The 24371-nt window shown below is 36.9% G+C and overlaps 1 protein-coding gene across 4 annotated transcripts in view; it reads right to left on the bottom strand.

Annotated features, from left to right (window-relative positions):
* The window catches only part of RYR2 (ryanodine receptor 2), a 337274-nt gene that overhangs the window by 302506 nt on the left and 10397 nt on the right, over window positions 1-24371 (bottom strand). For 3 of the 4 annotated variants that reach the window (XM_042888514.1, XM_042888524.1, XM_042888521.1), the window contains exon 2: window positions 22295-22351. The exons of the other annotated variant lie outside the window; for it this stretch is intronic. In XM_042888514.1, the coding sequence (XP_042744448.1) occupies window positions 22295-22351 (57 nt within the window). The remainder of the gene's footprint in view (window positions 1-22294; window positions 22352-24371) is intronic. 4 annotated transcript variants of the gene reach the window in all.

Below are 24371 nucleotides of genomic sequence, written 5' to 3'. Positions count from 1 at the left end.
TAGCTTTTCATTTTTACCATACGTACACTTTTTGAAAAAAAAAAAAAAAAACCCCCCCCCGGCATATAAAAACACCCCCCCCCCCAACACACCAAACAAAAAAAAAAAAAAAAAAAAAAAAACACATCACTTTTCCTGGTGTTTCTCATGGCTCAGCGTTGTTCTGAATCCTAACACCCTAGTATCTTGAGCAAAGTTCAGTTTACCACTCAGGCACTATTCCTCTATTGAAAAGAGATAAACTGTAGCATGCCTGCTGTGTGGAAGCCTGGAAATTCTCTAGAACCACCTTCTATTTTTAAATACATTCTTCAGATGGAACATACTGGTACGCTGTCATATTTTATCCAATGAAAGGCAGCGTCCAGCACATTCTGACTGCCACAAACAAGATTTCCCATTTGTGACAATGTAGCTGGGGAACATAGTGTGTAAGTTGCTACATCGTATATAGCTCCTGGCAGTAGGCTGGGGAGAATGACTGAACAAATCAAACATGGTGATTTAGTTAGGGGAAAACTAGTAGAAACTTGAGCATCAAAGTCCTCAAAGAAACCAAAGAACTACCAGCATTTGTTTTTGCCTATAGATACCTGAAAAGCACTCAGATAACAATAAGTTAGTCACATTATTATATTATACAGCTAGAATCAGCGCTCAGGCTGTAGATCCTGACTGTCTGAGGAAGAGTACATCGCAGCTCTGACATAATGAGCTCATGGAAAAGCAGGCCACTTTAAAAAAAAAAAAAAAAATGAACTGTAGAATCCTCTATCCTGTGGAAAAATGCAGTTCTGACAAACTACAGCAACACAAGCTAGCTGGCCATGCAGCAATAACAGCAGTAGTGGCTGCTGCAGTGCAGTGGCAGGGAGGAGCCACCTCATTCCATGCTGGCAAAGGGCACTCGGTTCTCAGCCCCAGCATCCAGTACTGTGCCCAAGGGCTATTTATTGATTCCCTCTGATAACCGATGCCTCCGAGTTACTTAGATTAGTCCAACCTGCCATCATCTGCATGCTACTCATCCACCACAAAGCAATATCAGTGACTGATCAGCCTACACCACAATAGTATCAGAAGCACTGCATCACATCTGCTTCCTAAACCTCTCATCAGACAAAGACACACACTAGAAGTAGACAGTAAGGATACATGAAGGTTTGACAGAGGACTTTAATTACTCTTCCTAATAACACTATGATCTGACCAGAAAGGTGGCAGTGAGATACTGAAGTTGGGTGCCACTGGAATTTGCAGGGCAGCACAACAAACAGCTGCATCTGAAGGAAATCATCTGAAGATGCAGTCTTTGCCTCTACCTGAAAGCTATCTTCTGCTTTTGGAGACCATTGAAATAGAAATGAAACATTTTAGAATGAGTTGCGGACATTTTCCAGTCAGGGAGGTAGGGGAGAGGGTGGAAATAATCGTAACAATTTAAAAGGTACCTCCTCACCTTTGTACTTATTCCCCACCTCTTCCCCAACAAATATTAACCAGAAAACACCAGCCTCAGATTACAGCTTCAGTTGACTTAAATATTTTAATCACAACTTAGTTTACACATGTAAAACCCTGTATTCTGCTTCAAACTTGCCTGCCCATAATTTAACATGCTCAGTGTCATTCTAAGAAGTGATAAGATTATTTTACTGCACAAAAGTAGTGTTGCATGAAGACATTACTGCTGTCTTGTCTCTGGCTGCTATTATCTTCATTGAAACCTGACCTAAACAAGGAAATGAATTCTAAACAATCCATAAATAATGTTACAAGGGATTTGAAAAAGCAACATATTTCTGAAAAGAGATAAAAGCCAGATAGTGACTTCATGCTATTAGTTAGACCTAAGGCTGGACGAAGCAACGCATCACTGAAAATAGCTGCATCCACAACAGTTTTCTAGGCTCTTGTGTGACTTCAGGAGCTAAAAGAAATTAACTGTTTTATCTCTGCAGTGCCATTAGAACAAACATCAACTGCTCACACAAAAGCTTGCAGATCTAGTTGGTTAACATCCTTATTGCATTAAGAAAAAGTAGAGCCTCATTAGCCTGCCCATTGTATTCTGTTCTGAAAGAGACTGGCAATATACTTTGGATATAATCACTCTGCAATCTCTTCAGCATTTCTCTTCTTGTTTTTTATCCCTGTTGTACATAAGTCATTAAGAATGTAATCCATTAACATTTGCTTTTTGCAAATCAGCAAGATGCTTTCCTTCAGAATTAAGGCATCTTTTACTCTAACAGAGTTGTACTTCTGCACTTGCAATGAGACCTTAAGGGGAAAACACTACTTTCTTCAGACCTTAATTCAAGAAAACGTTAAAGCATATTCTGACTTAAATACCTTTAATCTGCTGAGTATAAAGTAAGATTCTAAGTGTTTTCTAAATCAGGAAACCAAGATGGATATTGAAAGCATGTTTAAAACACATATTTGGAAAAAGCAGAACATCTTTTGTACATCCTTCAGCGAACCACTGACCTACTCAAGTTCCTTTCCAATATCAGACACTGAAATATGAAGATTGGAAAGTTTTGTTTGACAGTGTTAAGTTATAAGCTTCATCAACATCATTTAGTGAACAGACCAAAGAAAATAGTATCACCTAAGATATTCTGATTTCTTGATACTTTTGTAAGTACAAAACAAATGCACTTAGCTAAAATCAGTATGTAAACAATATAAAAATACAGAGACAATGAGAAGGGTGTGTTATAATGCCAGTAGTCTGTCCATCTTCTTGATCATTCTAAAGCTGGAAATTGTATATCAAAAAATAACAGCAGAACCCCAACTTCCTTCATACTCTGGGAAAACTGATAGGGAAATTTCTGGATGGATATTACTTCTAAGCACCACACACATGAAATTCAAGCTCTCATTTAATGAGATCAGTGTCCTGGTTTCAGCTGGGACAGAAGTGGTTTTCTTCATAGTATCCTGTATGATACATTTTGGCTTTCGGAAGAAAACAGCCTTTTAGTTGTTGCTGAGCTGTGCTGTAGAAAGCCTCTCATATTGTCCTGCTAGTGAGGAGGCTGAGGGGAGGCACAAGGAGCAGGGAGGGGATTGAATCAGGACAGCTGACCTGAACTAGTCAAAGGCACATTCCATACCATATGACAACACAAACAAACAAACAAAAAAAAAACAAAAACATAGAACTGAGGAGAATTTGCTGGGGGCAACAGCCACTGCTCAGAGATTGGATGGGCATTGGTTGGCAGGTGGTTGCTTTGTAAATAAATATAATTACTATTATCGCTGTTACTTCTCCCTTTTTTCTGTCTTAATAAAGTTCAGGTTGTTTTTTTTTAAATCTCAAAGCATGAGGGTTTTTTTCCTCCTTTATTTTTCGCCTTCCATGTGGAGGGTGAGAAAAGCAAGCAAAAGTCTGCATGGTGTTTAGCAGCTTGCTGGATTAAACCACAACAATCAGTCATCCAAATCACCTTATTTTTTTTTTTTATTTTTATTTTTTTTCCTCCAGAAACCAAGTAAAACAAAAAATACCAGAGAATTCTGGTAGCTCCTGCAGCAGCTTTTCTCCTCCACTCTTCTCTTGCTGCCTGGGTTGCCAGCTAGACTCAAACCCATAATGGAGATGGGCAGTAAACATAGAGTCTAGCACATGAGAGTATGAGAAAACTGACAGAAAGCATAGAATTCTGTTCTCTCCACAAAACACCACAGTGGATTGCAAAAAATGAGGGTTTTTTTCCCCTCACTTTTTGTTTTGTTGTTTGTTGTTTTTCCTCCCTTAAAATTTCTCTATCATTTCATTACTCTTAACTGTAAGTAGCTTCCTTGCGGTAATTCACAACATTTCCTTAGTTCTGCTTTATTATTATTATTATTTCATCCTTACCTTTGATATATTTATCAAAGGTATATATTTTTTACACTCTAAAGACTGATTACTAGGTGTTTTTTTCTAATTTTCTTTGAAAGGAATCATCTAGCATAAAGAGGGCCCAAATCTTCCAGCAGTCACCATTTTAGAGACTGTAATTCTCTCCACATTCCAGATGGCAAATGTCCCAGCGACAACCAGAGTTCTTTTAAACCAGCACACTAGGGTGAATATTACACTCCTGGGAAGAGCTTCCTGTAAAATATTGAGAAGCTGGCAGATTGGACAGATTTTAAGACCAACTTCTTGCCATGAGTCAATTTAGAAGATATACAGTTGCTGTGAAAGCAAGCTTTCTGGAAGCAGAAAATTTCTAAAGATCTCTTACTAGAGTCAGTCAAAGTAGCCAAGAGTCTCTGAGGAAGAAAAAAAAAAAAAAAAAAACCACTGAATCTATAATTTCTCCTACATTATCCTGTATTTCTCTCTCTGACACTGTTAGAGAGTAAATAAAACAACAGGTTTTGAATTTGATAGCTGTCCAACTGATTTATTTTTCACACCCAGGAGAAAGACCTAAAGTAACTATACAGAAACCATGCCTCTAAGACTTAACTGTCACTCAGCATAAAAGTTGCTAGAATATGAAAAGATACTTAGGTGTACTAAAGTGTTGGGAATGGAAAACCTACATTATCTACTCCTTAAAAAGTCTTTCTTAAGCAGTCACCTGGAAGGCAAAAAGTTTTATCATGGAATTGAAGGCTTTATACCTTTAATCCATCTCACTCAGCTTCTCTTTGCCAAACACATTTATCTGAACATAAAAGCTGCAAGCACTGTCAGAGGAAGCAACGCAAAGAACTCCTATCCAAGTACTTAAGAGTTCACTAGCGTTTCTGTTGATCCACACCTAAACTTGGCACAGATGACAGTTTTGCATCCATCTCTAGAGATCTGCTGTTTCATAAACCAGCAAATTTATTATTCTAGCCTACATACTCTATGCAGTTTTTATCTGATTTGTGCAAGAAATTAAATTGAACTTTTTTTTTTATGTATTCTTTAGAAAATACGGCAGGTAGGACAGCAGGAAGGAAAGCACCAGAGCAGTGCACTAGTACTGAAATAAGTGAAGGAAAACATAAAGGGTAAATCGTTTCTGATCTTATTCAGGAATCACCATCAGAGGGCCAAGCTGTACATAACAGCTGTAATTGCTCCAGTGGACCACTCTATATGTGCACAATTACCATAACAGTAGATTATTCCCTCTAGATTTTTCTTGAGGGAATTTTTATCATTGCAATCCTTTTTCTTTTTTTTTTTAAACTGTCTTACAGACACAATTACATAGTAATTCTTAATAGTTTTATAAGCAGCAATCTCCTCCTCCCACAGAATGAAGTTCTAACAGTGTTAACAGAACTAAGTGTTCAATAGTTTGTCCTTCAGTATTCAATACGTGCCTCAATGCCTTGCATTTATTGCACCCCACTCCATTCCAATCACTGACAACTTTCATACCCAGCCTAGCACTCTCTTTACAGGATAGCAGGCTCCAACAACCCACAGCTTCATAGACATGGGAGAATTCCATGCAGATGAACAGGAAAAGTGTCAGGTAAAATGTTCCTGTCTTCATTTTACTAACAGGGAAAAGTAAACATGACTAAGCAAAGGTAAAGGTGCCAGAAAATTTGAAGTTCCAAGATGTCTAGAATCAGCACATTTGAAATACTCATAATTAAATAACAATTTACAAGTTTGAAATGCATCTAATAGAGATTTCTGTTACACACATAAGCACACAGTATCCTTCCAAATCAGTCACACTAGATACCCAGGAAAACAGGACCATCACAACGAGCAGACTCATGATGGCCCAGAAGCACATACACAGAGTCCTGAGGTCACAGCTTTGAAATTTCCAGGCCAGTCCTCTAAGCAAGCAATCAAGCACTTGGATGTCCAATTAACAGCTACATAAGACACAACCTGGTACAATCTGATATCAAAAAGCAGAGGAAAAAATTGAAGCCGAGAAGATGTAGTCCAAATATTTGGAATTCAGAAAAATAAATTTAATTTTCCAAGCAAACTATGTGTTGGCCTCATGACAAAGTACTAGATTTTGCTTATGTAAGAAATTTTACTTTCTTTTCATAGATGCAAACGTAGCTTCTGCTATCAAAAATATCTTGTTTACACTACAAATCCATGATGCATTTTCATTTTAGCTATTTGAAAAAAAAAAAAAAAAACTTTACAGCTTTGTTCATATATTCACATGATTTTAAAAATTAATTCATGGATTGATCTATTTTAACACTGTCAGAAGAATTTCCAAGACAAGTTACAACAGCTCCCAGGCAAGTTTCACAGACATGCAACACTTCCTTATGTATTCACTGACAGTTTTAAAACTGAACGGAAGTCCATGTGTTATCAGCCTTCCGCAGAATGGGAACACTGAATTTTTCTTCTTGAAATAGCAAATTTGAGACAGGTAAGGGCAAACTCTACAACTTAAGAAATTCTAGGTTAAGAGACAGAGAAAGCTCAAATCAGTATTATTTCCCAGTAATTCTGCCATGTCTCAGCAAGCAGAGTGTGTTCAAGTTCTACACAGGCCAAATGCATACAACAGACATTTGTACCACCTCCCCAGCAGTCACAACTGATAATATCAGTTTCCCAAATATGTTCAGGTCCTAAAATCAAGTATTTGAAAATACTTCTTTGCAATTAATTAGTCAAAGTCAAACTGAAAACAGACAAGAAAAACACCTGGCTAAGCATTGCTGATCATGATTTGTCATCAATTAACAAAAAACTTCAGTCATCATTCTTCCTTTCTTACAAGCAGGCAGTAGTTAGGTGTTAATTATTTTTTGTCTCACAACTAGTTAAATAGAAAATTTCTAACTATTATAAGAGAAACAAATCTCCTGAAGTTATCAGCGGCACCCATGCAAATTTCAACAGGACTTTCAGAGAATGATGTCATAACTACAGAATCACAGAATGGCCAGGGTTGGAAGGGACCTCAAGGATCATGAAGTTCCAACCCCCTTGCCACGTACAGGGCCACCAACCTCCCTATTTAATACTAGACCAGGCTGCCCAGGACCCCATTCAGTCTGGCCTTGAACACCTCCAGGGATGGGGCATCCACAACCTCTCTGGGCAGCCTGTTCCAGCACCTCACTGCTCTCTCTCTGTAAAGAATTTCCCCCTGACATCCATTCTAAATCTCCCCTCCCTCAACTTAAAACCATTTCCCCTTGTCCTGCAGTTATCAACCCTTTCAAAGAGTTGATTCTCCTCCTCATTGTAGGCTCCTTTTAGGTACTGAAAGTCTGCTCTGAGGTCACTGCAGCCTTTTTTTCTCCTCAGCCTGTCCTTATAAGAAGGTGTCCCAGTCCCCTGATCATCTTCGTGGCCCTCATAATGATATTAAGTGGTTTTCTGAAAATGAGTCAGGTTCTGAAATCAAATCCAAATGCCACCAACTCTCATATTTCTGCCTCCTACATTCTTGTATCCAAGGAAAAAGTGGAAAAGTCAATCTCCTGATTTCATACTTATTGATAGATGGAGAAATAAACCCATCCTCACTTAAGTCAGTATCTGACCCATCAATCTGCTAACAATACAGCTAACTAATATCTATCTTAAGAAAAACAGGACTAGATTTTCAGTCATCCCAGGAGAGAAGTTATATCAAATATACCCTTCGCTAAAACCTCCAGCAAATACTGCTAGACGACACTAGCTTATCACATAAGCAAACAAAGATTCTTTATTAGAAAGAGGCACATCTTTGTTACCTCAGACAGGAATAAACACTATCACAGGCTTAAGTGTAACCTAGAAGGCTCTGAACAAGGTTGCTGACAACTAAAGAAGCAAAAAGACACAAATCACTCCAAGCACGGCAAAGACCAATAGCATATTGAGAAACTGTAAAAGGGTGCCAGGCTACTTCTAACATTTTTGAAAATTTGAAGTTGTTTATGAATGTGCTGTTGGATGTAAAACATAACTAACAGATGAAGGATTTCTTATTTCAATTAACCTCTTGTAGGATTTTATAGAAGCATATATTTGTTCACTTGCTTTTATTGGTACTGCCTGTGACTTTGAAATACTGCTAGATCTATGCTCTTGAGCATTAATATCTGCTCTGTTCACATAGGAAAATAATAGAAATTCAAGCATTAAGGATAAATCGAACTTGGTGCACCCAGGGATATGACCACGAAAACATATGCAACTTCTGAAAAGGGATGCTTTTACCATAATTTCAAGCCCAACCTCCTCTTAATTTAACAGTAAAAACCCAAGTACTGTAATAATGCGTATATGTCAAGTCATGACACTTGTACATGTTCATGTGCAGATGCTATATTTTAAGTTGCTCCACATTTTAAGATTGCATACATACTTCCTCCACTGATATGTGCTATATTTATCTCCCCAGCTGACACAAGCAAGGATTACTAAAACACACCAGATACCTATGCACTGAGATGAACTATGTGAGATCACTATTACGCAAGTAAAAGCAGAAGACCAAACACCATTGTAAATGCATTTATTAAGCCATAAGATTTAATAGCAACTCAACTGTGCAGTGCAAGATAAACTGATAAAAATTATAGTGCTTGAGCCCCAAAGAACTGAAACCTCAGTCAGTTTCCTTCTCTGTGCTTTCCTCCCATTAACGTATACTCTCTACATCACATAACAAGCTGCACTACATTCAAGCTTACTTGCGATATTAGAAATTAAGATCAATGCCACATGCTTCTATCATAGATTATCTATTCTTCCACTGATCTGTACAAATAAATTTTGATTTGCTTGTGCCAGTACAGAGCAAAAGCACATGAAAGATACAGAGGAAAAAAAATCTCCATATGGAGTTTCAAGATTTAAAAACATGCATTTTTTTTATTATTATTAACTTCCCCAAACTGCTTTGTTTAAATAATCAGATACCCACAAAAACATCTATATACTTTACACAGAAAAGTGTGTTACTTTTTTTTTTACTTTTTTTTTTTTAAAAAAAAGCATTATTCTACTGAAAAAATAATCGACTCATTCTTAACCAGATAAACAAAACTGTAAACAATCCAAGACAAGTAAAACAGAAAATAAGAAATACAGTATTACTCACACTAAAAGTCAGAACATAATTAGCATTTAAAGCAGTTGTCAGTAATTAAGCTTCTAAAACATTATAACAATGCATCAGTGATCCTTACCTAACAATTTTTTAAAAAAAAAAAAACCTACATGAAATCAGAAATAAAGCATTTCTGAATTATCTAAGGAAACTGAAAAGTCAGTAGATCCAATAAAAAAGCTACAGAAAAGAAACCCCACACACACTAGAAGATCAAAAGCAGGGGTGGTTAGGAAGAATAAAATATTCCTGCAATGAAATCCCAAGGTAGAAAATATTTACTAAAAGCATCCGAGATGTATAAGTAATAAAGGATATAGGAAATTACTGAGTCTATTTGAATACAGTCTATGTTTAAACCACTGTGCAGGAAAGAATCAGCTGTGGATACACAGAAAATTAAACCTGGGAAGGTGTGAACTAGGCTGTAGTCATTTTTGACAGAAAGACTGTAAGCACTTACACTGTGCTAAATTATGAATGCACTCTCAATTTATCTTTTAGTCATTAGATAGCACTGGAGGATGAAGTAGGGAAAAATGCCAAGGAGGAAAAGGATACACGTTTTTAACTTGAGGGTAACTAGCCACAGGAACATATTTGTCAAGGGTAAGTACTAATTCATAACATAGCTGTTGAGGTGTTCCAGATTGGTTTTCAGAAATATGACTTAGCTTAAAGGTACATTACTGAATTTGGCACAATGAATTCACAAGCACAACTAATATCTCCAGTCACCGAACATTTGACTTCAGACATATACAAAGATCTCTCAGTGAGCTCCAGCCACCATTCAAAACATGGGAACACAGGAAGTGGGACCAAAGTGGCCTCATCAAGCCTCAGCAGCCACAGCTAAATCTACCATGTGTCAGACTGTTTAAACACAGGTGCTATTATATATTTTCAGGAGAAGTGAGACTTAAGACAGGAAATGCTCATTTGGAGACAACATGCACAGTTTCCTGCACTTTGGCCACAATAAGCCCATGCAGTGCTATAGGCTTGGGGATGAGTGGCTGGATGACTGTGAAGAGGAAAGGGACATGAGTGTGTTGGTTGATGCTCGGCTGAACATGAGCCAACAGTGTGCCCAGCTGGCCAAGAGTGCCAAAAGCATCCTTGCCTGAATTAGAAATAGTGTGGCCAGCAGGAGCAGGGAGGTGATCATCCCCCTGTACTCAGCACTGGTGAGGCTGGAGCTTGAGTATTGTGTTCAGTTCTGGGTCCCTCACTACAAGAAAGACATTGAGGCTCTGGAGCATGTCCAGAGAAGGGCAACAAAACTGGTAAAAGGCCTAGAGCACAGGTCTTGTGAGGAGCAGCTGAGGGAGCTGGGATTGTTTAGTCTGGAGAAGTGGAGGCTCAGAGGAGACCTCATTGCACTCTACAACTTCCTGAAGGGAGGTTGTGATGAGGAGGGGTTTGGCTTCTTCTCCCAGGCAACGAACAGGACCAGAGGAAATGGCCATGAGTTGTACCAAAGGAGTTTTAGGTTAGACATAAGGAAGAACTTTTTTCGCAGTGGTTAAACACTGGAATGGCCTGCCCCAGGGAAGTGGTGGAGTTGCCATCCTTAGCAGTGTTCAAGAGGTGCCTGGATGAGGAGCTATGAGATATGGTTTAGTGCTTGTGGTAGCAATGGTAATGGGAGGATTGTTGGACTAGATGATCTTGCAGGTTGTTTCTAACCTTGTGATTCTATGATTCTATGGCTTAGGGAGTGCATAACATATCTATCTTCATCACTTCAGTAGAAGAGAGCCTTAACTGTCAGGGAGTTCTTACAGTATCTTCTTCACAGACCAGGCAGCACAGCAAATGCCTTCTTAGTGCAGAATGGTTTCCTTCTAACTAACAAGAGGCAAGCCTTACAGGCCTCTGGTTGAACAATCTGTTAATACTTAGCTCAGTTCAAAATGGTCTGTCAAAGTCTGCCTGAGCTATGATATCATGCTAGTTTCAAATAAAACTGCTAAACTACACCGAATAGCACAAGCCTTATCAAACCAGAAAAAGATCGTTGAAGATTACATTTGTATCGAGGCACGACTTCCCACTGGTTGTTCATTGAACAATCTTCCCATCAGACCAAAAAGGACAAAAAAAAAAAAAAAAAAAAAAAATCAATACCTTTTTTGGCTTCTTCAAAGAAAATTAAATAAATAAATTACACAAGGGGCCCTGAATGCAAAGGGAGGTGTTTCCATTAGAGAAACTAGTAGGGAAGTACACGAACAGCAGAACAGAGCAACCAGTGACAATTCTACACAAGCAGATAGAGTTAATGACAACCCACATATTGCCTTTTTTCTTCGCTATTAAATGCTATTTCCTCGAAATCCCCATTGCTCAATAGCCATTTTGTCTCTGATCAAATGACACAGCTTATTCTTTCCACAGAAACAGCAGCACTTTCATACTGAATTCATGCCTACCCTCTTGAAACCCAGCCAAGCCTCTAAATATTGCAGACACCATTTGGGAATGAAGTATTTATTTCTTATCTTCAGTTATTCTTTAAATGGAGCAGTAATGTAAACGCATCATTGTCCCTATTAGTCTGAGGACACAAAGAGTACATCCAGAAAAAGGGTACTTGTTATCCCTCAGGGATACATACGTTGTTCCACTTAAAACAAACATGCTGCCCAGTGGCTCAAAAAAAAAAAAAAAAAGCCACATAGTAAGGAATTATCATCTTAGTCCATATTTATTTGCTCATTTTTAAAACTCAGAAGCTCAAAAATCATAATTCCTACATCAAGGCAAAAATTCATCTTCCCCTTACCCCCCTCCCCACCACACGCACACATACACACACACACTTTTAATCATTAAAAATTATGATTGCTTTTCCTTGTACTTAAATTTCTAACAACAAAAGAAAAGTTTTGTACTGGTCAGTAGATACTGTTTTTAATGAATGGACTAGAGTTGCTGTAGGATAATTTAATCTTAAATCTTCTACAAGAAAAAGGATATATTGCCAAACATTAGAAACATCTTTATTTAATTCACAACCAGAAAGAACCCAAACTTACTGCTAATTTCAGTAAAGAATAAGGTATTTTTTTAACTTGCTATGCATTTTTTAATTCTGTCCCTAAGGATCTAAAAGCATTAATTGCTACCACTGAAAACCAGGCATTAGTGACCTCCATTTCAGAACACCAGAAGCCGAAAGATGTTTGCTGCTGGGTTTCCATGCAGTGCATCCTCCTACTTTCAGATGTTGTCACATGCAGTGCACAAAAACAGCTGTTTTCTCTTTTCTCTAAATCTTTGCAGGGGGTGTTACAAACCATGCCTGCTGCCTGGTTTGGAAAGAGAGGGATAGAGGTACAACACTGGTTTGGTTGCTGCTTGAGGAAAACCCCTTCACCTCAGCATCTTCCCCACTTCAGACTGGGAGCTTCAGGAAGAACCTGCCTTTGACTACTTGTCTGAGAGGCAGAAAGCTTGTTACCATAATTAATTTTAAGCATATGGAGAATTAGCAATATTAATTTTTGTTTGTTTTTATTGGAATTCTTATTTCCTATTACTGTCAATTTCAAGCCAGTAACCCACTTTTAATATTAACCAATCCAGCAGTCTTTCACAGCTAAATAAAATCCACTTGCAGTTCAACTTGCTATTTACAATGAAAATCAAATTGAAAATACCCATACTGCTCTAATTGTTTCCAAATTGCAATTATTGGAATAAGTATTTTCTACCTCTAAAGCTTAATATTTGAACACTGGCACTTACTAGTTGATACTTTCCAGAGCTCACAGAAAAGGCGTCAGTAATTGCTAAGCACAATTACTGAAGGGGAAAAAAAAAGTAGGAAGAAGAAGAAGAAATTCTACTGCCTTACTCATAAAACATTTAGATCGTAAGTTTGCCCTCTGTCTTAAAGAGTGAGAATTAGCCACAATGTGCCACAGTCACCCATCCCCTCACTGCACTGCATAACTGTTGCCTACTCCCCATTTGCTCTGCTCATCTACACATGCACTAAGGCCAGGAGTTGAACCTCCTGCCATTTCTCACAGCAGAGATGTCAGGGGATTCTACTTCTCTGAAGAATAGCCAGCCTATGCCAACACGAAAGTACATTCATCTTTAGATGCCCACCAGGCTGCAGACTTGTCCATAATTTTCTGATCAGTTGCCATTATCTTCCCAGACTTTCCACCAGGAAAGCTGCCCACCACAACTCTCTGTTTCTTTGGTCACAGTACAGCCCCACCAGGCTCTCAAATATACAGAAGCAGCAACATTAAGAAGTGGCAAACGGAAGGTCAGAAAGCAGAGCCTTAAAAGAAATAAACAGCACCTGGTTTTGTATCCTTTTCCTCAAGGCTCTTCACCCCTACCCCAAACATTCTCTCCAGCACATCCTGTCACAATAGATGCTGGACTTCACTCCTCAGCAGCAGCAGCCAGATGGGCAAGGCTGCAGTTACTCTCTCTGTGCCCTTCACAGCAATATTTCTGTGGACTTCACCACACTCAGCCCAAACACATGAACACGTGCTGAGATGCCAAGATCAAAATGCTTAGCACCAAAACCATGACAAAAAAAGATATAAACATGAAAACACAATAAGCAAGTAGCAATGATTTCCTTTCAGGTGAAAATCATGAGTGTGCTTGACAGCATTTCTAATGCCCCAAACATTCTTAACAACCACAGCTAGAGATGAAGTGGGCTGTTAGTTCTCAAAGGGTCAGGCAGCCTCCAGAACGCAGGTCAAATGCAGATTTTGATGTTTTGGATCTCTGATTATAAAAGCCAGGAAATCTGCAAATGTAAATTCATTCACAGAAGGGCAGACCAAGAATCAGGGGAAAGGTAGATGGGAAATGCAAAACTGTGGAAGAAATATACACAAATAAGGACGGATTTTTTTTTTTTTTTTTTCCAAAAAATGTCACTTTTACAGCTGTGTAACATAAAAAAAAAAAGGGAGCTTTTGCTTTTTAAAATTGAAAACTTCTGATTTTGTCTTTAAATACTGCACCTTTTGCATAAGCCTGTGAAACAAAAATTAGTACAGCAGTTACAAACATATGCAGTAATATTTTCAGTCATGATTCACTGCCTTTTCCCATCCCACAACTGGGGATCATCGGTTGTTGAGCACTGTAGCTTCAAAATAGCTGTACATAGTAGTTACAAAACAAAGAGCAATGCTTCTTCATGCACTATCCACTTCAGCTGCAGAGCTCATATTGCTACCAATTTCATTGTCACCGCTCCTGAGTCTAATTGCTGAGGTCACAAACCACTACAGGCTGACAGCACATAGCAGGGACAAAGTGCACTTTTGCTCTTTTTCCTCATTATCTGTTATTGAACACTAGTGGAGATACTGTACTGAGTTAAATGGATCCCTGGTCTTCGTTATTACTTCCATTATTTTTATCTAATCTATAATAAATAAATCGGTACAACATATAAAAGCTCTGCAATGAAAGATAAAAGTCTAGCTTACTTCACTAGACCACTGATGCAGGGTGCAGTAGAAAATAAACAGAGTTAGCAAGAGTTGAAGTCATAGAACAGCTTTTCTTTTAAGGCAACACTGCTCCAGCCTGCTATTTTTAATTCCCAGGCTAGGTGAACTTGTGACATTAAATCATAAACAAAATTACATTCTCACATAACTTTTTAACTATTCTTTTTAAGTCATTATTTGTATGATTTAAATCCATAGAGAGGATAAAAGCATATATTCTGAACATAATAGAGGGTCTGACAAACACAACACTGTATAAATCAAGGAAAGCATCCAGATACAAGATTTTATTATTATTTTTATGGTATCTTTCCATCACCTGAAGTGAACTAAATACTTGGGTAATCTTATGTAAGGCATTTTAGCTGTGAGTCATCCCTAAGTATGTTCTTGCATACTAAATAAGCTGGAAACAGTTGGTACTTCATGCTGAGTGACATCCCTATTTTGCTTAAATCTTCAAATTCTAACTTCATATGGTATTTCTTCTTATTTTAGAAGCAGTGCATTACAGGATGCTTATCTTTGCTTCTATTTGCCTTTTGTGTTCACCAGTACAGATATGCATTCATATTTCAGGTGAGTCATTAAATCCAGGGAAAATGCCAGCAATGGTTATGTCCCAGTATGAACTGAGACTATTAAATAATCTTTCATTTTTCTATTTTTCTTCCATCCCATTAACACCTGACATGCCATCTGCATACTAAGTTAATTTGGAAGACGGTATATATAGCTATAAAAGTACAATTTCACTGTATTCAAAAGTGGAAAATCCTAATCAGTGCAAAAAAATACTAAAAAGTAGCATGCAGAAGTAACAAGTTCCATTATATTAAACCATCAAGTGCTTTTCCTACTCTAATTTCAAGTTACAAACACTGCTTTACAAAAAATATCCCCATTGCTCTTTTGTTTTCTGCTATTCAAAAAAAAAATAAATAAATAAATCATAAAATCATTTCCCACTCTTTCCCCAGGATACAAATTCCTAACAGAATAAACAGATTCTAAGAATGAATTATCCCCATTAAAATATTTTAACTAAGAAATCCTACAATATCTACTATATATCAAAACTCAGGGTGGGAGTACAGCAGCTAACTACAGTAACTTAGGTTTTTGCTTCTACAGTGCAATTAGGAGCTTAAATTATGATGGCATGGAATACTGTTCTTTTTCATTGGGTAAGTTTTCATAACTAAGGATGACTATATTCCATCTTAACAAATTTCAGCGTGCTTCGACTCCTTAACCAGAACCTAACTACAGAATAGAGTTGCAGAGACATAACAGTTAAATAATCCTACTTTTCAAGCACAGATAGAATTCCTACTGACCACCCATGTTATGTTAGTACATTTTTAATACAGAATGACAACATAAATCAATAAACATGAAAAAATGCCTTTTATAGTCACACAGAAGAAACAACATTATAATTGAAAGTTACCTGCAAAGACAACTCATATCTCCTTGGAAACATTCTCAGAGGATTCCTATATTTATTCAGTTGTAATTTTGATTTCTTCATAGGTTTCAAATCAGCCATGTGTTCACCATTTGGAACTTCCAGTTAGACAACTTTTTTTTTTTTTTTTTTATTTTTTTTTTATTTTATAAAATATCCCCCAATAAGTTGTAAAAAAAAAAAAAAAAAAAAAATCACCTTTTTGCATCCTGCCTTCTGTCCCTAGGCTTTGAATCTATGCACTGAAATCATATATCTTCTCACATCATATCCACGTTATGTACTCATCTTCAATGGCACAGTTCTCTAAGTTCCTATATCTTAAATCATAATTAGTCTGAAGAGTCCAGAACAAACCCTCTCTGTGTCTCTAGACCCATTACTTCAGTTCTTTGCCCCTTAATCTCACCTCAGTGTTTCTCCATCTGGCCTATTTGAGTCGTTATTTTCAGGCAGGAACTGATACTCACTGTGCATGCACAGTGGCATAGAGGGGCCCCCCTAGCCTCTGCTGAGCCCTCTGGGCACTACGTAAAACAATCAATAAGAATATTAATAGATTTTGCCCCCTGGTTCCTCTTGCAACTAACAGCTGTAATCTTTCCTCTGATAACTGACTACACATTGCAGTTTTTCAGGTTTTGTCTCAGTAGCAACGATTTCCATTCATCTCCTTTGTCATACCTAGGAAGATATTGTTCAGTTCTTCAAAAAACATACAGTAATTCTTTTCCTTCATAGTCTGTCTCGAAATTCATATATTCTTTCACCACTTCATTTCAAGACCACAGATTAAGGAAGAAAACATGTATGTTTTAATGTTGAAATACAGATGTTACATAGAACACTAAATTTTCCCATATGTATATATCGATTTTAACTCTTACCAGATTAAAGGGCATCAAAGAAGCACCAGTCTGTATAGAGGTCAGATCCATTCTGGAACCTCTCCTAATTATTTAAATTATTTCAATAGACATTAAACACAGGAAAACACTGAGGAAAAAAAGACATTCACGTACTTCTACCTGTACTCATACACACAACCAGGAGTCCAACAAAACCAGAGCTATTGGCCACAAAGACACTTTTGACAATGTGCTGAATCCTCTTGATGTATTTGTTAACTAAGAATAACAAATATCAGAACACATACTGCTTAAAAGTAAAAATACACAAATAAAAATAAAAAAATGTAAATGTATATTCATATGAAATAGGAATAGTTGTAAAGCATTTCTGAGGTTCTATAATTGTCTTCAAGGGAAAAACAGATATGTACACACACACTTTTTCATTCTTGATCTTACAAGGTCCAAGAATATAAAATTGGATGATTCATCTCCTCTGGATAGCCTCGTTGCCAACAACAAAACCTTGCCAGCTGAGCTGTGTAGCTAATGCACTGAAATGTACCAGAACAATGCAACAGAATTTCTAATGCCCTAAGTCTGGAGAGGAAGAAAATTTTAAGAAAAAAAAAAAAACACAGTTCATGAAAGCCTTTCAAGAAGTTTAGCAGTTCGATAGTTCCCTTAAGCAAATCTAGTAGCTTAACATGTTTAAAAATATATATATCATACAAACTAAAAATAACCCCTTATCTACAGAAAAAGTCCTCATTTTAAAACAAGTCTGGAGAGAAGAATTCTGCGCTGAAAGCTGTACACAGACATTATGACGATGAATCAGGTGAGAAAGTTACTTCTATCAGCTAATCTTTAATAACATTCTGTTTGCTCCCTGGATAATCTCCAAATCTTGTAACAGCAGCCTTTTTCAATCTCCAGTCAGTTCATGAGCATCACATTGCAATGCTTCAATTACAGCGACACTTCCAATTGACACATCTCTGCCCTTAAGTGGGACTACACTTGAAATGATGATAGTGAATTTTGTGCACGTTTCAGCCAAAAAAAAAAAAAAAATCCCTGTCTGCAATCATTAAGGTTCCACAACAACAGCCTGAACACAACATAATGCTTTTTGCATTCTTTGCCACTGCTCACTAAGTATTCTGTGAACACAGCATACAGAAATCCCACCCTCAGCACAAACAACTAAATCTGAACATATACCATGCTAACAACTGCAAGAGCTAACTGTAATCACAGCTAGAAAGGATGTTACAACAGAAAGTACAGCAATAACAGCACAGCAGCAAGGTCACAGGCTGCAGAAAGCAAAAATTTGCTCAAATGTAACAGCTGTGAGCACAGAAATAAAGCCATCTGCCTACCTTCAGAACACCTCAGGCACACAGGAATCTCCAGCAAGATACCCTTGTCTCCACTGCCAGTCCTTAAATGAGGAGCCAGGTGGATCCTGGCTCCACCCCTTCTAGTCACTCAGGTAAATTGCACGCAGCTGAGCTCCCTGGGTTGGCTCTGCCTTCCCACCAGGTGCTCAATCACTGCTTCAGGCTGTGACTTAGCATTTCCACTACGGATGTTAAAAGAATTTATTAGTAACAAAAATTACATAGTCAAAACCTTGAGAATGTCATTGACTGCCCTACAGTTTCTCATTTTAATTCTCTTATACATCCAGTGAAAAAGCTATTCCTTGGCTATCAGGACTATGAAACTAGAATCTTCTGTTACCAGTGCAGTAAATTGTTCAAATTTCCAGCTGAAACAGACAAGAAAATTGTCACATACAATGAGAATTGCCTTCCAAAGACCAAAACATTTAATGGCAGGTTTTTCTCACTGCTGAGAAAGTACACACTATTGCAATAAGAAGTCAACAGAGAATGAATTTCTTCCCAAAGTCAGCACGAAACCTACATAGCCTGATTTTCATCTCTGTTTTCTGTCTTGCAAGCAGAAGAGCAGTGACAAAGATCTCTTTTTCAACATTTTCCCTCACCTCATAAGGAGTGGAAGAAATAGGTGTTCTGGGCTATTTTCCAAATTATAAGCATCCATGTCCACTGTAATTCTTTTTTGTTTTCAGGCCCAAATACCACTACAGCTTTCAGCAAAATGTTCCCAGTTATAGAAAATATATTTAAGATTTTTCACTGCACTACCCCTTACCGAGAAGCACTAATTACAGAATAGAGGTAGCTTTCTGCCTTGAGGAAAAAAGAAAGAACAATTTCACAGGATAAAGTATCTCTACTGCTTGCACAAAGAAAAGAAAGAGAATTACAAAGAGAAAAAAAAGTCACAAGAATCTCAGATGACAAATATTAATCAAGGCATAAAAATAATTTCCATATCTTCTATAGTAAGTGTTAAAAACTTAAGTTTTTCAAAATAATTCTTTATCCATAGCAAGAGAAAAAAATGTGAAAAAAAAAAAACATTATTAACTATATAAACTACCCTGAGTTTATTACAGTAATCTGATCTTTTCAGGACATAAAAATCTTCAGTAGAAGCACTTATTCTACTTAACAGAACACTAAGTCCAAATGTAAAAAAAAAAAAAAAAAAAAAAAAAAGAAGAATTTGTTTACAAACACTCAATTTTTCTCAGCAGTATCTTTTACAAGACAAGACACTGGTGTGTATTGTTCATTCCCCTTCATAAAGAGAGGTGTGATTTTTTAACAATTTAAGGATTAAAAATTTGTTTAGATGCCAAATATAGCATAGTTTAGGCAAATAAAGATGTTATATATATGATCAAGAACAATCATAAATTAGCAGTAAGATATACGGATGATAAAAATAATGTGTACTTTCAAGCAAATATCACTATCCATTATTTTCTTCTTTTTAGTCTGTTTCAAGTTAACTTCATTGCTTAAGTAAGATAAAAATAGAAATGTTACTCAATATTTTAGATGATTAATTTTAATAATTAGATTTATTATTAAACATAACAATGAGAACATATCATAAATGTCATTTGAAATACTCAGCTTCCAGTAACAGAGAAACCTCTAGACAACAGGAAAACAACAGGTAGACACAACATACACAAATGTGCACATAAGATTCAGTTTTAATTATGGAAAATTCAACAAATGTATACAACTCACATCCCATTTCAAGCAGGGAGCATGATGGAAAATGAGTATTACCAGATAATTTCAAAATTATTGCCTACTTTCAAGAGTAGTTGAAACTTGCTTCATCAAAAACTGTACTCACCTAAAAGTAAAAGCTTCAAGACAAGATAGGTCTACAATCTTATAATACAGACCAGGAAAAAAAAAAATTTCTTTTTTAATTAAAAAAAATTGAAGAAAAAGAAGTTCTAAAGAACAATATGAGGCTGGAAGAATAAAAAATGTGGATAAGGAAAGCATTTTAGATGTATTAAGCACCTAAAATCAGTACTCCACCATAGCATATATGACTTACTTAACAAATTAAACAGTATACATAATCTCAAATCCAAATTTGAGCTGACTTCGTGTTCCACAAATGACATAATAAAAATTATGCTGCACACAGTAAAAGTGCATTGCTAACACTAATTAAAAGACACTATTCTGCAAGAATAATATTTAGGTTATTAATAAAGATTTCAGGAAGATTTGCAAAGTAAGAGACGTCTAGCTCTCTTCTCTAAGAGGAAAATGACAGATTACTACCTTTGTTGAATTGGACAAGACTGTCTGCATGGCAAAGTTGGAACAGTTTACCAAAATTTAGCTGTGAATAATTCAAAGGATAGTTAGCATGGCATACACACCGTAAAACTAACTGTAGAAAAACTAGGTCACACACTTCTGTTACATAAATAAGATAAATATAATTGTGTTTAAAACTGCAACTAAAGAGCACAGAAAAGGATTAAGAGCCATTTATTCCATCAGTACACAATTGTACTTGCTTGTGATAATGCTCTGATTAAATCTAGAAGAAATTTGACATCACAGGATCACAGAACCATTGGGGTTGGAAGGGACCTCAGAAATAAGCTCAGAAATAACTACAGCAGGTTGCCTACAGTAGATTGCACAGTAAAGCATACAGATGGGTTCTGAATACCTCCAGAGAAAGAGAGTCCACAGTCTCTCTGGGAAGCTTGATCCAGTTCTCTGTACCCCTCAAATGTTTGTATGTTTCCTCATGTTTGTACACAGCTATGTTTCAGCTTGTGCCAAATGCCCCTTGTTTTGTCTCTGGGAACCACTGAGAGTGGCCCAATCCACTTGGCTCCCATCCATTAAATATTTATAAGTACTGACAAAATCCCTTCTTAGCTTTCTCCAGGCTGAACAGTTCCGGGTCTCCCATCACTTCCTTGTAAAGAAGATGCTCCAGGCCCCTCATCATTTTTGTGGCTCTCCTCTGGTCTCTCTCCAGAAATTTTCTGTATTTTTTTTCAACTGAGGAGCCCAGAACTGGATACAGTACTCATGGCTTCAACATGGCAGAGCAGAGGAGAACTATTAACCCCCTCAAGATACCAGTGACCTTCTTGGCCACAAGGGCACACAGCTGGCTTACAGCCAACCTGTTGTCCTCCTTTCCAGCAGATCAGCCCCTAACCTGTACTGATGCACGTGGTTATTCCTCCCCAGGTGCAGAACTTCACACTTGCCCTTGACGAACCACATCAGGTTCCCTTCTGCCCAACACTCCAGCCTGTCCAGGTCTCACTGAACAGCAGCACAGCCTCCTGGAGTATCAGCCACTCCTCCCACCTTCATATCATCAGTAAATTTCCTGACAGTCCATTCTAACCTTTATCCAGGTCATTGGTAAAGATGTTGAACATCAGTGAGAAGAGAAACAGATTTAAAGAAACATACATACAGCCATATAGTCTCACCTTGGAAGTTTTGGGTAAGCAAATTGGTACATAAAATGTTTAATCTACACAGAATGCATTATTCTGCTAAACATTAAAATCAATTAATTTGCCTTATGAATGTAGTAGAATTTTAATAATAGGTAATACAGCCATGTCTTTATTTGAAGCAGACTTTTTGAAACAGCATTTATTTTTAGGCATCTGGCCAAAAAATAAATTTGTACTGTAATACTTTCTTCTGCCCTTTTGCTAATGAAATAGCCCTTAACAACCTGTTATACCAACCTGCTTTATTTATTTCATTTAATGACTTACTATTCCTTAGTCACAGAAAATGGGATCCAGGTAGAAAATCTGTAAGGAACATAAGCATTTTCTTCAACTGATTATTTTATTTAAACGTATACAGTGCCGCTGCAAACCAATTTCAACTCTCAGAACTTCTTATTTCTCTGCCCCTCCCAGTAAGACAAATGACTAGGGTATAACTACTAATAGCAAGCCATAACTTTTGAATAAGAACTTACTACAACAAAGTGTGCTTCCCAAGCTCTAGATGTGGTTCCAATTGTCAAACTGTAACTCTGTAACAGACATAAATCATCATAAAAACCTCACTCATCAATATGAAATCACTAAATACATAAATATGTCATTTTGTTAGCCCTCATACTCCCACAGTTTGCTACCCAAGTGAATATACGCCTTCAGTGAACGTGCTCTATCCCATGTTAGTTTATTCTGTTAGTAAACCAAAAAGTGAACCAAGGCCTTGCTATGTAAGCAGAAATGCAAGTGCCATGCATGGAAACAAATCTCTCCTGTCAAGTTATAAAGACTGAGCATTTCTCACATGCCATATTAATTGAATGACTTTACAGGGTTAAAGCTTTAGGGAAACTGATACTGTTTCTCTCACTTAGCCATTTTCTCAGTCAGAATATACCTCTGTGCCAAGTACATGATTCCTTGAAACCAGTCTGAGGGGCAATCCCTGAAACAAGTTGGCTTGGAAGGAAAGAATAATCATTGATGTTCTTAACTTTGTAACTATCAAGTAAAAAATAAATAAATAAACAAACTGCAGAACAGAGAGCAAAATAAAAATAGAGATAGAACAGTTAATGCCTAATTCTGCTTTGCTGATAGATTTAAAGGAGTACCCAAAAAGAAAACTTGCAATCACAGCAGACATCTACACTATAAGCTAAAATTCAACTAGGAAACTCAGAATAAATTTTAAAAAAGAAAGATATACATTACTTCTGGCAATCAGAACAGTCAGAAAAGTGATACCTGGAACATTATCAATAAAATATATCAACATTGCAGCCTAACACGTTCATCTTACATGTTACACAATTGATTATTAAGCTACATTCAAATAACTATTATCAGTAAATTATGACTGCTGCAGGAAGATTGGAACTAGATGATATTTAGTGCCCCTTCCAACCCAAATCAGACCATGTTTCAGATAGCTATGAAGATTCCTAAATTAGGAATGAAAACAGAAAACAAGAAACCTCCATTCTCAGCTCAATGAAGAGGCACAATTTCTTCAATTATTAAAAATACATGTATAGTGTTTTGTTTTTGTTTTTTCTATTGAGCCACATATTTCCCCTAGAAAAGGATACCTCCCTTCAGCAAACAGGAAAGTCTAATTTTACGACATAATTCCTCATTTCTCCTCCATGAAAGAAGAAAGTTTCTACTCGTCTCTAAATTTGGAATTAAAATACAGTTTCTATGCATAAACATATATTTCACTCTGGAGAAAAGCCAGACTGCAAGGTACAGCTCTCAAGAGGATGACAGCAAGAAAAAAAAATTAAGAGTTGCCTTCAGGAAAACATTTTTCTTCCAGTTTGATTGAATATTTAAATTCATAACTAAAGACAATAGCAAGTTCTGCTACAGATACGTTGAAGCTGTGTAAAACTTCATACAAAGAAGAGTAATTAAATCCAAAACACAGAGGGCACTCAGCACTTCTGACAATAAAATGGAAGAATGAGTAAGACTGAAGAAAAAATTCTTCAGATGTTGCACATTTGAAGAAAAGCAAACGTAACTGAACCTGCAGATAGCATATAACCTACAGAATAAGTACAGTATGAGATACGGCTAACAATTTTGATGTGGACTAAGAGAATGTAAGAACATTTCATGAAATATTTTGGAATTGTCTAAAATGCAAGAACACTTCTTCCAAAGGACTGCAGAAACCTTCTCACATTGAAATCAAAATTTACAGAACATTTTTACAAGCCTCCTGGTCTGCTCAGCCCTTTAATTATGACTTGTTTGGTAATTCTTTCCTCTTGTAAGCTTTAAGATTCTTCTTCCATCAAAGTACCAGTATTAAAAATAAGCGTTCCCTTCATTTGACATTTGAAGTGTGATTAAAGAGTCAGCAAGGACTGACATACCAGAACAAGCAATCATGCCAGGACTTACTCAGAAACTTTTTAGTATGCAAACCATTATTTCATAAGCTAGCTATATAGAATTCAGTGAACAGTAGTGGAATGCTCACAGAATTTGAGGACTTTTTAGGTTTTACCTACATAGTACTTAAATAGCTATAGAAAGGAGATA

Source organism: Lagopus leucura, unplaced genomic scaffold (genome assembly GCF_019238085.1).
Source record: "Lagopus leucura isolate 7727_CA_CO unplaced genomic scaffold, USGS_WTPT01 Super-Scaffold_73, whole genome shotgun sequence".
NCBI classification, from domain to species: Eukaryota; Metazoa; Chordata; class Aves; order Galliformes; family Phasianidae; genus Lagopus; species Lagopus leucura.
The sequence above is the reverse complement of the archived record's forward strand: the minus strand, read 5'-3'. Positions and strand labels throughout refer to the sequence as shown.